Below are 13,560 nucleotides of genomic sequence, written 5' to 3' on the forward strand. Positions count from 1 at the left end.
ATATATATATATATATAAATTCTAGTCTTATACAGATAAAAGAAAATAGCTCCATCTGATATATATAACAGTATAACCCTGTACTGGTGCACTTTAGTTTTTGATGTTTGAAGTCCATTTTCCTGATTATACTTCTATACTTTTGCTTAAATAACATTAAGACAGGGCAAATGCAGTACTTTTGTATCTGAATTCTTCCTCCTGGATATGAGTTAACAGAAAGTACTTTTCATTTCTCTAAAACAGTATAATGAGTCATCTGGCTAAAGAAGTCATTGTGTTTCCTGGTAGGAGATTGAATGGACCAATGAGTAAGAAGGGGCGGGCTCAGGAGCAGCACACATGAGTTGTCAAACAGGTTTGTCTTGTGCTGCTAAGTGGCTTCAAACACGTTCACACACACATTCTCCTCAGTAGGACAGCGCAGTGTGTTTGCTGAGCTACACAAAGAAACCAAGAAGAGGCTCGGGAGCTCAACAGGAGGTGAGTTTTTCTGTAGAAATACCAAACAACGAAAAACAATAACTTCCTGACAACTAAGCTACTCCTTGTTAAAAGCAGACAAGTCAGGGCAAGACTGGCGGGTAGGCCTTGACTCTTCAGTGGAAGTCATGAGGGACTTTTTTCTGTTGTTTACCTGCCTTTTGTGTTTCTGTGTCATTTGTCTTTGGCTTTAATGTTTTTCATTTACTCTCAGTAGCCAAGCGTGCTGGCTCTTGACTCAGACACACATAATTAGTAGCTCTATTTTTGTTTGTCTGACCCACCTCTTGACATTCCTCTTTGGTTTGTAACACACCAGCCCCTTAATGATATGTATCTCAGCGCTGGTTGCCTCTGCTGGTGAAGGGCAGCTCGCTTTGTTTTTCTGTAAACCTGAGGAGATCCGAGGACCTCGAGGCAGGTAAGGGTCAGAGAGGAGATCCAGAGAGTTTCACAGCTCTATCAGCAGGAGTTTGGCCCGGCTCAGACTGGAATTGCAAATATGTAGAGAATGTGACTGGCAGATGCAGAGTGTTGAAGCGGCGAATTTCAAACACGCATACAGGGTCTTAAGTATGCACGTATACTTAGAAAAAGTGCCTCTACTTACCCAGTTCGCTCTTGTGACCTTCACCACAGTTAGAGGATTAAAAGCTGCACGCAGACTGTGATGAGTTAACAGATGCTGAGCTGAACCTCCCTTGTTTTGTTTTTCCAGCTCACTTAACCTACAGAGGCTTGTAGTTCAGGAAGAAGTCGGCCACAAACCCTGGCAACTGGCTGCTTTATTTAAAGATGAGGAGCCATTGTTCCCATAGCAGCTGTTGGTGTGTGTGTGATCTGCTGTGTATTGCCTCCAGACAATAGCTTGTTGACAGCTGGACAGCTTCCCCATCACCCCTCTCTCACACACACACACACACACACACACACACACACACTGGCCTTCGACTGACTGAAAATGAAGTGTCACTTTTATTGTGTGTTTGTCTGCGGAGAGATGGATGACTGCGAGTAATTGTTCGAATCCGTCTGTGCCAACGGCCAATGAACTTGTAGGATGGAGAGAGCTTCAAGAGAATGATTGGCTGCAGTCGTAAAGAAAAGGAAGGCTTTATGAGAGTGGGGTCTTTGTGAGGTTGGCTCTTTCCTCTGTGTGTTGGGGTACTAAAAGTGTCTTGTAAGGAAACTGCTTTTAATGACTGTTGAGTTCTTTATAGAGTTGTCTCTCCCTCCTTCTCTCCTGACTGATGTGTCTCTTTTCCACAGGAAGTCCAAATGTCAAGGAACTAGAGTTCAACTGAGATGCTGCAGTTCCAGCTCTTCAAAAATGGAGTGGAGCTGATTGTGACACAGCTCTACAGAGGCACAAATAAAGGATAACATCACTGTTTCTGCAGGTGGCTAAAAAAAAGCTAAAAGTGGACAAGGACAGGTACGGCTACTAGTTTTACAAAATGCCTGTGGAGACTTTCCAGCGCTCCGTGAGGCAGCCAGCGAGGACTGCTGTAGCTGCTGCGCCCCCACGCTTGCGGCCCAAGGGGCCAGTGGGGTCAGACTTCTATCGGCAATGTGCCACGGCAGAAGGCAGACCAAAGCAGAGTGCAGTGGAGAGGCTGGAAGCAGACAAGGCTAAATATGTCAAGAGTCAGGTGGCTCTGTCTAAGCAGCAGCCAGTCAGGCCTCCTGAGGTGCGGAGGCCTCTGCTAAGCCCCGGTGCTGCCCTGCGGCCCACCAGGAAAACACAGACCCAGACAAAAACAAAGCAGGAGGGCTTCCAGCTCGACTTGGAGCACCTGAGTAATCTCATCAGTGATGTGAGCGATGAACCCCAGTCCAGTGGCACTGCAAGCTCAGAGGACAGCAAAGCCCCTGATTGCGCTGCCACTGCACAGAGCTCCCCTTGCCCCACACAGAAAAAAGAGAGACCGTGTCCACCTCCCCGTCCTCACTTGCCCAGTCCTGCTAAAGTGAGATTAAAAGCCTCTGGACCCACCAAGGTGGAGAATCCAGGCTGTCCTGGGTCTCTGGCTGCAGGGTTGGTGCGCAGAGTGGACGTCATGCCTCAGGCCAGCCCTGTGAGGACACCCTCCAGACGGCCTCAGCTAATCCGGCAGCCCCTTCAGCCCATACCTTTACATTCCCAGTTTCCACTCCGCCCGGCTGGGTCACGCCTGCGTCTCTTCCACCCTAGAACAACACCAGGCTCTTCTCCTCTGAAACCTGTTGCTGGCCCATTGAAACCTGACAACCCTCCGTCCTCTACAGCCGGATCCCCAGTCCCTGCTGCACCTCCCCCCAGCTTCCCTGCTTTCCCTCCTCCCTCCCCAGCGATTACCCGCTTGTCCTCCTCCAGCTCCAGGAAACGCCCGTCTCTGACCCGGTCTAAATCGGACATGAGCGACAGGTACTCCAGAGCCGGGACAGAGCTGGAGCGCTTCTTCAACCTGTGCGGTCTGGACCCTGCGGACCTGCAGGAGTTGACTGGATCCAGTTCTGACATTGTTTCCCTCGCCCGTTTTCGCAGTGTGAGCGCTCCGGGGTCTGAGTGTGCAGGCTCTGGTAGAGAAGATGAAGATGAGGAGGAGGAGGACGCTGGCAAGGTTGCAGAGCGTGTCCCCTACGGTGTTTCTGTCATTGAGAGAAATGCAAGAGTGATCAAATGGCTGTACGGACTCCGTCAGGCCAAGGACAACGCAAGCAAGAGCACCAATTTATAGGAAGGAGTTAAATGGTGTAAAAGATTTAAAACAAAACACGTGGACTGACGGGATCCCATGTTTAAACTGGTAGTAAACTCAAGTATGTGATGAGGCGATAAGTGATGGATGCAATTTCTTTTCATTCAGAATTGTCTTGATTGGCTTTTTTTGTTTTCTGTCTTTCTTTCTTCACAAAATTGGAAATTTGTTGGTGAAATATTGGTTATTGGATGACAGACAGGGCTATTTTTTTTTTTTGTTATTTTGACTTTTGTATTGTTTTTGTTGGTGTTGAGTCTCATAATGGGGCTGAAGTGACATCCAAGGTCAACAAATCCCATTTTGCTGTAAATGGACCTGATTAAAGATCGAATGCTGCAAGCATCTTGTTCGGACATGATCTGGTTTGAAGTGTCACACCAGAAACAGAAGTGGAGATTATCACCTGCAGAAATATCTTTGCAGGGGATTTGATTGTAAATTGATTTACCTGCTTAGTGTTAAATCACAAGTCATTTCCCCAGAGGAATCAGACCACAAGGTAATACCCCCCTGATTTGTTAAAATTAAATTATAATTGTATGTGTATGAAATAATGTGAAACTTATGGCCTGTAGCATTTTCAGGAAACTGTCAGGGAGGAACAAGATCAACAAGCTCCACTAGATGGAGAGAAATTTCACTGATGTTCCACAAGAGGTCAGAGCAGTCCACGCTGACACACTTTGTTCTCTACCAGATGGTCATTGAAAAATTTTCCTATTTTCAGAAGAATTGCTTGTCGTAAATGAACTGCTGTTGTGAACATTAAAACCTTTCATTTTCAAGTCAAAGTGCATCTTGTCTTTTTTAATTGAGGACTTTGTGAAATCCTGAAAGATCCGCTGACATGTTACTTCCATTAACACCTGGGTGAGCAGAGTGGAACTGTAGTTAGTTGCATGGAACCAATAGAACCAGTAGGATGTGCTGGAACCGAGCTGCATGGCAAAGAAATATCAATCTGCATATTATAAATTGGTGGTTGAGCCACAAGCTGATGATGTTTACCTTCTTTCATTTTTAAATATGAGAGGGTGGACCTCGTACTGAGATGCATTAGAGTGGTTAAACCACATCCCAGTATCAAATAACACAAACTTAAAAACAGCTGCATATATTATGCATGAAGGGAGCTATTCTCTTCTAGTAAACCCAGCGGACAGTCTGCAGCTGAGAGTGGTGTTATTCTCCCCAACTTCAAAGAATGTGTTGTTTAGAAGATTTTACAAATCATTTCCAGGTTTTAAAGAATCGGATATTAAAACAAAATGCGGACAGAAACCGAAATGATGACGATCAGCACCAGAGGGTAAGTTTTCAAAATTAAAAATCACTTTTTTTTTAATATACTTTTGCAAACATATTCAAAATACAACAAGAACAGGAATCTTTTTAGTGCAGATTTTGTAGGAGTCTTTTGTCATAACTAATTTTACAGTTTTTCCTCAACTGCTTTGATGCATTGTAGAGTGGGGAGCACACACACCAAAACTGTTTCTTTGTCAAAAACAGCAAATGCAAGTGTTGTAATATCAAAACTCTTATTAACAAAACACTCCTCAATGTCTTTTTCAACACTTTGCATCACAACATCAGTTCAAACCTGTTTACCTTTAATGGTGAAAATAAAATTAAGTAATTTTTTTAGGCAGTCTGGTAACTGCACCATATCTGGCCTGTGATTTATATGGTGACATAGACTTAAATCCATGTTACCTGGTGTAAGACTTTTGATAACCAATGTTCTGCAACCTGCACATTCTGTGTGATAGTTGTGTGAAAATCAACTGGCAGAGCTGCATCAAGTCAGTGGAGAAAAACTGTGAATACACAAAGCGTTTGAACTCATGTTTCAGCAGTTACTATATAGACTTCCTCCACCCTCCGGTCTGCTCTCCACCCTGGTCTTCACAGGGGTTGGGGGGGATTCCTCTGGCCAGGAAGCTGTGTTACGCTCTGGGAGGGATCCCATATCAGCTTACTACAATAGCTATGAGCATTTCCCTGCAGCTTTTCCTTCTGGATGTTGTGCAGGTAAAAGTTTAACTTGTCCTTACACTTACAAAGAAGACCACTGACCTGTACTTGCCATCTCTCCACATGATGTACATCAGTCTTTTAAGAGCCGAATGACTCATTTTCACAGATGCAGGCCTCCTATGTTTCCATGATTTTATTTGTGGGTCGGGCCTGGGATGCTGTGACTGACCCTCTGGTTGGATATCTGGTGAGCCGCAGTAAAAGGACACCCATCGGCAAACTCATTCCATGGTTGGTTGCTGGACCCACTTGTTTAACGCGCACTTCATCTTGAATTAATTTCCTATTCGTCCTCGGGTGCTGTTTCCAACAGAGCCGTCAATGTTTATCTCACAGGCTGGTTCTTTCCACTCCATTTGCTGTCCTGTCCTATCTGCTGCTGTGGTTTAAACCACCAAGGTCCATGTCTCAGTCCATCAGCGTGCTGTGGTTCTTCACAGCATCCTGCCTGTTCGAGACACTTATGAGTGTAAGTCAGTGCAAGTGCTACAGGCGCTGCTGGCTCCTTTCCCCCATCTGGTACCTGAATTTATATAGTACTGTAATAACATACAGGTTTGAGGCACTTACTTTATTTGAATATTTCCATTTTGTGTTACTTTATACTTCTACTACACTTCAGAAGGAAATGTACTTTTTACTGCATTACATTTTCTGACAATTGCAGTTCAAATTAAGATTTCACATTAAAAAAAACATATGATAAGCTTATGAAATACAATACAAAACTAAAAATGTTGTGTCTACTTGTCCCTTGTCACAGGTTTCAGATATCAGTGAGCTGTTCCACCAATGAGAGATTTCCCATATGCAATTTAAACATATGTGTATTTTTGAATTTCCATATATGACATATAAGGACATATGAAATAAAAGCATATACTAAAGTAAATATATGTTAATATTATTATATCAAAAGTCTGACACCACTTTCCTAGGATGGGAAGATAGACATGTTTAAAATGAATAGGAAATGAATGAGAAATACATACATAAGCATATAGAATTTTTATACGTATGTTGTTTTAATAAACTTGCATATATAAATTAAATATATATCATTAACATATATGGTTGCAACATGTTATATCATGTAATATACGTTATAAACTTATATATTCATATATCCAGAGGATGTATATTTATGATAATAACATAGATGACATAAATGGCAACATCACTCTTGATATAAGGACAAGCTGAGAACAGATTTGTGCATCAGAACTTAGTTTTTTCTTCTTTTCTCCCATTAATCATCTCACAACCCTTCAGATTTGAAGACCCTTGCCTCCCTTTGGAGGAGGCCTGACCCCAGGTTTTAAACCACCAGACTAAACTACCAGACTAAATATAATTGAGTTAAATCTTGCTCCACCTGGAGGAACTACAACAGAAAAATGCTGTTTACACAGTGACACATCATTATTTACAACCTAATGATGGATAATCGACCAGTGATTTTTTACTTTTCATACCTTTTCTCTGCCATTTATTCAGCATCTTAGATTCACAGTAATAGTGTTTCATTGTAATAGTTTCATACTGTTTACTTGTCACTGTTGCTGCTACCATTTTGCTCCAAGCCATGTCACCATGGTGACGGAGTTTCACACAGCTCGTGCGATGTCAGCTGGCGTCATGTTTTCCCCTGTCACCCATTAACAGTGCTACCGCATCCCCTACCTCTCACTCAACATGTTCCTGGGGGGGGGTCAGAGAGACAGAGACTCTGCCACAACCTACAGTAAGAGTACCAAGACCCACTCATATCCTCACTCATGTCTCCATGTTTCCCTCTGCTTCATCACACTCTCTGCACCTTCGTCCAGGAATGACTATGGAGATAGCAGCGATGATACTGGCCTCACTAATTCAGGGTCAGGCTGTGGCTGTGTACAACACAGAGAGGCAGGAGACCTGTCAACAGCTGGACCAGGCCCACGAAATACCTCAAAGCACACCTTTACCACAAACTGCATCACTTCAGGAAACGGTAGAAACCGCACATCTCAAAACAAAAGTGGTCTCTCTGGCTCAGGTTACACTGATATTTCTTTAGCGGTCAGGCAGCATTGCTTTGGCATTGTACTCACATGGTCCCAGGGATATCTGGTTTCTCTGTAATTCACTGTTCATAGCCTGACATACCCATTGTTGTGTGTTTGTCTGTGTGTGTTTGTGTGTGTGTGTGTGTGCTCCAAGGCCTGTTGTTAGTTATTACACAACAACACAGGGTTGAGGGGAAACATTTAATGGAATCAGACGTATGTTTGCAAAAACAAACCAAATTGAAATGAGATAAATAGCAAAGGTTTAGAGATCACATCAGATAAACAAAAACTTAGAAAGAAAATTAGGAGGCCACAGTCAGGAAAGTGTTAGCTAAGCTTAGCTATTTGATTAGCCATTAGCTTAGCCAAGCGTTTAAATCAGAAACAGGGAGAAACCTCCACTGAAGTGACCGTGACTATTTCCTATTAGACAGTCAATCCAGTGACAAAGAGATGTAAGACTATCCCAAAGAGACAACAACTACAGAGAGAGAGAAACTGACCACAAAGACATGCAAAACAACTACTGAGGTATAAAGAAATACAAAGAGACACAAAGCAACCAGCAAAGAGACACAAAATGACCACAAACTTAGGCCAAATAACCACACAGATCCATCAAAGAGACTTAAATGATCAAACTGAGCCACAAGACAAGCACAGAGGCAAAAACAACAACCGCTACGAGACACAAAACAACAACAGAGAGACTTAAAAGGAGGTGAAAGAAGCACAGGATCTGTTTGGTTTCTCCTGCAGTCTGAGTGGAGACCTTTCAAATGTCTGTGTCTAGGGGCCTGTTATCTTACAGTTTATTCAATGTTATATCTCTAATGCTTCCATTTTTGGAAGGATAAACAAACAAGATGTAGCAGTAGTGAGCTTCAGAGGTGCTGATTGGTGCCCGTGGGCAGAGCCAGGCTCCCTAACAGACCGTTATACGAGCGGCATCACCCTTCTCACGCAACAGAATATCACCTGTTTGCCAAAGTTTTGTGCTCTAAAGACAAAGTAATCCCAAACAACAAGATTACATCACTGAATAACACAAACCAGGGAGGACTGTTTACTTGTGTTTGTATGGCTCTGGGCTTGTGTTTGTGGACAGCATAATATGCTTTACCCATAAACGTTTAATGTGTGTTTTCTGGCCCCCAGCAAAAGGCTTTCCTGACCTCATCTCTGGTCATTGGTGCTATGTTTTTCCTCTGCAGCCTGGTTCTCTTCCTCGGGGTGAAGGAGCAGCAGAGTGAGTCACAGATGGCCAATTATCAAACGCTATAAACAGATAGCAGATGGGTCATCAGAACATTTTCCAATTCAGAAATATCAACTAACATAACAAACCTGGTTCTTTTTTGCTTTGTATACCCTTAAGCTAAAGTTCTTCCTGTGTATGAACCGTGTATGTTTTTTGGTATTTCACCACTCCTTCCTTGACGTCTCGTTTTGGTTGATTTTCAGCCCCTCTCAGCCCTGTAAACAAAGTACGACCACCCTTTCTGACCTCGCTGAAGATGCTGATATGCCACATTCCTTACCAGCGACTGGTGCTTGGCTTTATGTTCAGTAGTATGGCACTGCAGGTACACTTTGATCTCCTAGTGGCTGTGCTGCATCCCTTAAAACCTTGGCTCTGATGAAACGTTAATGATCCCAATCATCTCTGCATATTTGCAGCTGGGTTTCTATTTTTTTTTTGTTTTATTTGCTTTTATTTTTCAAGGTATGTATTTGATGACTATGAATTAATAATATATTCTAATGTTTTGGTGCCTCATCTATTTCAGATGTCCTGGAGTAACTTTGTACTGCTTTGTAGTCATGTAGCTGGGCTGGGAACCCAGTTCAAGTACCTTCTGCTGGCTGCACTGGTAAAATGCATCTAACCAGAATCATGCACTCTGCTCACCTACATGTTAATATATTCCACGCTTCCATAGCCTTCTAAGGATTTCACTGTGCATGAGTAAAAGATAGGACACAGTCTGAATTTCCAATGAATTTTCATTGGAAATTCATTTGAATTAATATTTCCACAGTGCTCTGCCTTCATAACAGTTCCTATGTGGCAAGCAGTTCTTCTGAGGATAGGAAAAAAGACCACAGCTTTAATCGGACTATCAGTAAGAAAACACAAACATCCCTGTACAGTAATCTGAGTGATAAGAGTCATTTTCCACACCTTAAATCTCCCTCTTACCTGTGAGACCTGTTTCTGTCTCTCTCTCAGCTCTTCATCCCTGCAGTGATCGTACCTGCCTGTGTTCCCAGTAACCTGCCAGTCTTCATTACTATGTGCATTTTGATGGGATTCAGCTCAGGGGTTGTAATATTGGTACCGTGGTGAGTCACTTCGCTGCTAGGACACAAGGTTCTCGGCCCATTCCAAGGCCTCTGTCAGATCTAATCAGTACCAGAGCCGAGTGTGCACATGAATCATTCACATCGCCTCTACCTGACCTGGCCAGCATTGAATATTCTAGCATCAGTGTGTTTTGTTGACTGGTCAGTTCTCTTCATCTAAATTGACATGTGGTTTTGACTGAGCTGCCAGCCACCCAGGACCTCTACATCCAGTGCTGCACAACTAAGGCCCAGCGGATCCTCTCTGACCTCAACCACAGACTTTTCATGAGTGTCTGGACCTGAACCGGCAGGTTCAGAGACAGTTCTTACTCACAAGAGATCAGGCTACTGAACTGCTGACATTTACACCCGCACACACACCAAATACTACAGTAACACAATGGCATACACGTGCCACACTGATTGGACAGTCAAGAAAACTACTGTTTACACTGTTTGTACTCGTCACTTTAATACCTATCACTTGTATTTTTCTTTTTATTTAAGATAAATAGTTTTAATCAGTATTTATACTACACCACTTTGTTGTACTTCAGATTTTCACATTTAAAATTAATATTTAAATGCTGTTTTATTTTAATCACTAACTGGCCCTTATCTCTGAGACCAAGAATTTCATTGCTGTTAATGATGTTCCCATTGTCATATACATTCAGTATGAAAATAAACTTACAGGTCTATGCTCCCAGATGTGGTGGACCACTTTGCCCTGAGACATCCCTCCTGCAAGGACCTGGAGCCTCTGTTTTTCTCCTGTTATGCCTTCTGCAATAAGCTGGCAGGAAGTCTGTCTATTGGAATCTCGACCATGACATTACAGTGAGTCAGTCTTCCATCCACTCACTTTATGTGTTATGTATTTTATGTGTTATACATTTGGTTTCCTCCCTCTCTGCAGGTTTGTGGATTACAGACCGGGTGCATGTAACCATGGTGACGGAGTGTTGACGGCTCTGACTGTGCTGTTCTCACCAGTTCCTATCGCACTTCTGCTGATAGGAATGGTCTTTTTTTACTTCTACCCAATCGATGAGCGGCAGCTCCAGGAACAACTGACCACAGTCCAGTAAGTGGCTTTTTTGGTGAATTACCCTCTCAACAGATGAAGCCACAATTGATTTCTGGCATGTCATGTGGCTACAGTGGAGGTTTTTCATTTTATCTACACATTTCAAAGTTTTTTAACAAATGAAATGTGAAATGTGAACGAGGTCGCTGCAGTGATGAACCTCTCATAGCTTAATTTTTGGCCACAGCAGGCAGCTATTTTTAGTGAAAAGCTTTAAGGATAACATGCCGCACAGCCCATACAGCACCAAACATCAGACAAAGTTACGATTAGCTGATTTTAGCTGCTATAGAGACATATCTAACTCAGTGGCTGGTGGAGACCAAAAACAGAGCCAAAAGAGAGTTAATATTGGACTTAGATCTGTAGATATAAATACGACTCCAAATGAATGATTTGGATTGCATGTATTCATCCATTGCACTTTTTGTTCAGTGCTCTTAAATTCACAAAGCATTGAAGAAGTTTAGGGTGCTGGCATAGATGTTGAGTGATGTACTGCTGTGGACAGGGCCAGCTGCCAAAAAAACAAATTATTTTAAGGTACACCAAATTTTTTGTGCAGTTAGCTCTTTCTCACACAAACAAATGTAATATTGTAGTTTAGCAGTTATTCAAAAGCAGCAGATTTATCAGATTTATAGTAACATACTGTACATACATGCTTTGATTCTACACAAATTATACAGTACTTTTTTTTCCTTTTTATTCTTCATCTAGCTCAGAAGAGCAGCAGCCTCATGCTGGTGTGGCATCAACTTCACATAATAACACAGAAACCAACACATTGTCCAAGTCAGATCCCTCACCCTGCTGTCACAACCGTGATGAAAAATGCTCAGTGAAGTTGTCTGCCCATTCAGACATACCCAAGAGCCCTTCTGCAGAATGCTGCAGACCTAAATCAGTTGTTCAATCAAAAGTAAAAGCTCAGTGTCATGAACAGAGACTCAGCCCTCACCAGCGCTCAGGAGAAGCTGGGTTGAGCAGAAATCTTCTCAAGAATGATCCTGGATCTTTCTCTAGCAAGTCAAATGTGAGATCCATAGTGTCGTGGGTATAGTCACAAACCTTATAACAATTGTCTGATATTTTGGGAAATAGTCTTTTCACTTTGTTTTATAGAGTTTGACTAATCCTCCTTCAAACTCCTCCCATACAGACATATAATCCCTGGAAATATGTTTTAGTAGCCTGCAGTTTCATTCAGGAGACATTCAGCAGCTAATTTTAGTTTGTAATCCTATCTTACTCCCCACAGACAGACACGCATACATATATATATATATATATATATATATATATATATATATACACACACACACACACACACACACGTTACTATCTGTCTGAAACTCCAGTTCAATATATTGTCAAAATGTAAATTAGAATAACTGATGATAATTGTGGGGATATAAAACATGTGAATTAAAAACAAACAAAACATTTTGCCTCAATTTCCAAGCTTTCTGTATTGTAACATCTGAATTTCTCCAAGGGATTAATAATGCGTTTTATCTATTATCTATCTAACTATTGTACACTGGAATTGGTGTGTGTCCCTGAATGCTTCATTCACGCTCAAGTCTTGTGAGGTGAGTCCATGTGTTTGCCAAGTGCCAATTCTTCAACAGTACATGATACTGGATGAGTTTGTTTTTTTAATCATGTGAAATGTGAAATTAGAGCGATAACTACTATCACAGGAAATGTTATCTGTAGGCATGATGATCGTTATGGCAACCTCTGAGTGCAACTGGACTTTTTTTTTTTTTACTGGCATTTCTGTTAAAGTCCTTCAACAGACTCTCCCCACACTAAACACAAGAACCGGGTTTACACACATTTCAACAGTTTTCACTGGAAATATGTTTTAGTACAGTTTTAGTCAGGAAATGTTTGGCAGGTAATTTGTTTGTCTGACTCCACACGGACAGACAGATGGACACAGTTAGTTGCAGCTCTATTTAAAATGTTAGTTGCTGGTATTTCAAACAGTGAAGCTTCAGCCTTTTATAGCAGCCAGCAACGCTGTTAAGCTTCAACTTTTCCCGAAGCCAGCACAATCCTGCAGTATATTCTTACCTCGTATTTTAACTAACTTCATCATGGATATTTTCTGTTACAGTCCATTTCAGTGAGATAAATGTTTTGGGTGCAGTTATCTGGGATAGACGCTCCTGCCCCCTTTCAGCTCCATCTATAAATGACCAGCTGTGTAATACTACTTATCCAGTACTGAGGATTATACTTTTTAATACTTTATATTTTAATACAGATTTTTTTGTGAAACACACAACATTTTAGTATATATAATGAAAAAAAAATACCAATTGGACTTATCCTGTGAATTGTTGCCATGAATAATCACTCCAATATTTTGAGGCTGCTTTTTGAATTACATATCTTGACAATGCTTCTCTCCCAGTTTTTCTGTTGGATTTATTGTTTGTTGATTCAGTTCTGTGCAAAATGTCTGTTTTGGAAAAGAAAGCTTATAGTAGGGAGAAAGAAGTGACTCCAGATGAATGACAATGTGCAAATAAACTGCTAACATGTTCAGAATATCAGCTTAAAAAAAGAGATGATTTGTTGTGTTCACAATTTATTTCTGTTGCCTTGTGGCCAAAAAAAAAAAAACAACTCAATAATTGCATTGCACACATCAGCATCACTTCAACAACGTTTCCACTGCAGGCATTTGAACTTGTCAAAGCAGGTAAAGCACAGGTGTGATGATGGCGGCTCTGTTCCATTTATGCATACAGCTGATGCCGTACCAGTGAGCCAACATGCCCAGCAC

The 13,560-nt window shown here is 41.8% G+C and overlaps 2 protein-coding genes across 2 annotated transcripts; both read left to right on the forward strand.

The window, feature by feature from the left end:
- The first annotated feature begins 309 nt into the window (after nucleotides 1-309).
- fam110a (family with sequence similarity 110 member A) lies at nucleotides 310-3,436 on the forward strand. The gene is made up of 2 exons (XM_071477057.1): nucleotides 310-483; nucleotides 1,753-3,436. The coding sequence occupies exon 2, from the start codon at nucleotides 1,941-1,943 to the stop codon at nucleotides 3,201-3,203; it is 1,263 nt and encodes a 420-aa protein (XP_071333158.1). The 5' UTR covers nucleotides 310-483; nucleotides 1,753-1,940; the 3' UTR covers nucleotides 3,204-3,436.
- A 981-nt stretch (nucleotides 3,437-4,417) lies between these two features.
- Nucleotides 4,418-13,394, forward strand: mfsd2al2 (major facilitator superfamily domain containing 2a-like 2). Its single transcript, XM_071477080.1, has 13 exons — nucleotides 4,418-5,261; nucleotides 5,374-5,498; nucleotides 5,604-5,736; nucleotides 6,933-7,011; nucleotides 7,097-7,260; nucleotides 8,477-8,567; nucleotides 8,783-8,904; nucleotides 9,109-9,192; nucleotides 9,361-9,444; nucleotides 9,552-9,664; nucleotides 10,364-10,507; nucleotides 10,587-10,754; nucleotides 11,478-13,394. The coding sequence occupies exons 1-13, from the start codon at nucleotides 4,968-4,970 to the stop codon at nucleotides 11,818-11,820; spliced, it is 1,944 nt and encodes a 647-aa protein (XP_071333181.1). The 5' UTR covers nucleotides 4,418-4,967; the 3' UTR covers nucleotides 11,821-13,394.
- The last annotated feature ends 166 nt before the right edge of the window (nucleotides 13,395-13,560 follow it).

The sequence above is a fragment of the Trachinotus anak genome, unplaced genomic scaffold, assembly GCF_046630095.1.
Source record: "Trachinotus anak isolate AG129_WGS33_773 ecotype Australia unplaced genomic scaffold, CSIRO_AGI_Tana_v1 ptg000004l, whole genome shotgun sequence".
NCBI lineage: Eukaryota > Metazoa > Chordata > Actinopteri > Carangiformes > Carangidae > Trachinotus > Trachinotus anak.

Excerpts from the sequence above, each read along its gene's own strand:
- fam110a (XM_071477057.1), top strand. The coding sequence starts at position 1,941 with ATGCCTGTGGAGACTTTCCAGCGCTCCGTGAGGCAGCCAGCGAGGACT.
- mfsd2al2 (XM_071477080.1), top strand. The coding sequence starts at position 4,968 with ATGTTCTGCAACCTGCACATTCTGTGTGATAGTTGTGTGAAAATCAAC. Across the intron at positions 10,508-10,586 it reads ATCTCGACCATGACATTACA|GTTTGTGGATTACAGACCGG; the intron begins GTGAGTCAGTCT and ends CCCTCTCTGCAG. Across the intron at positions 10,755-11,477 it reads GAACAACTGACCACAGTCCA|CTCAGAAGAGCAGCAGCCTC; the intron begins GTAAGTGGCTTT and ends TTCTTCATCTAG.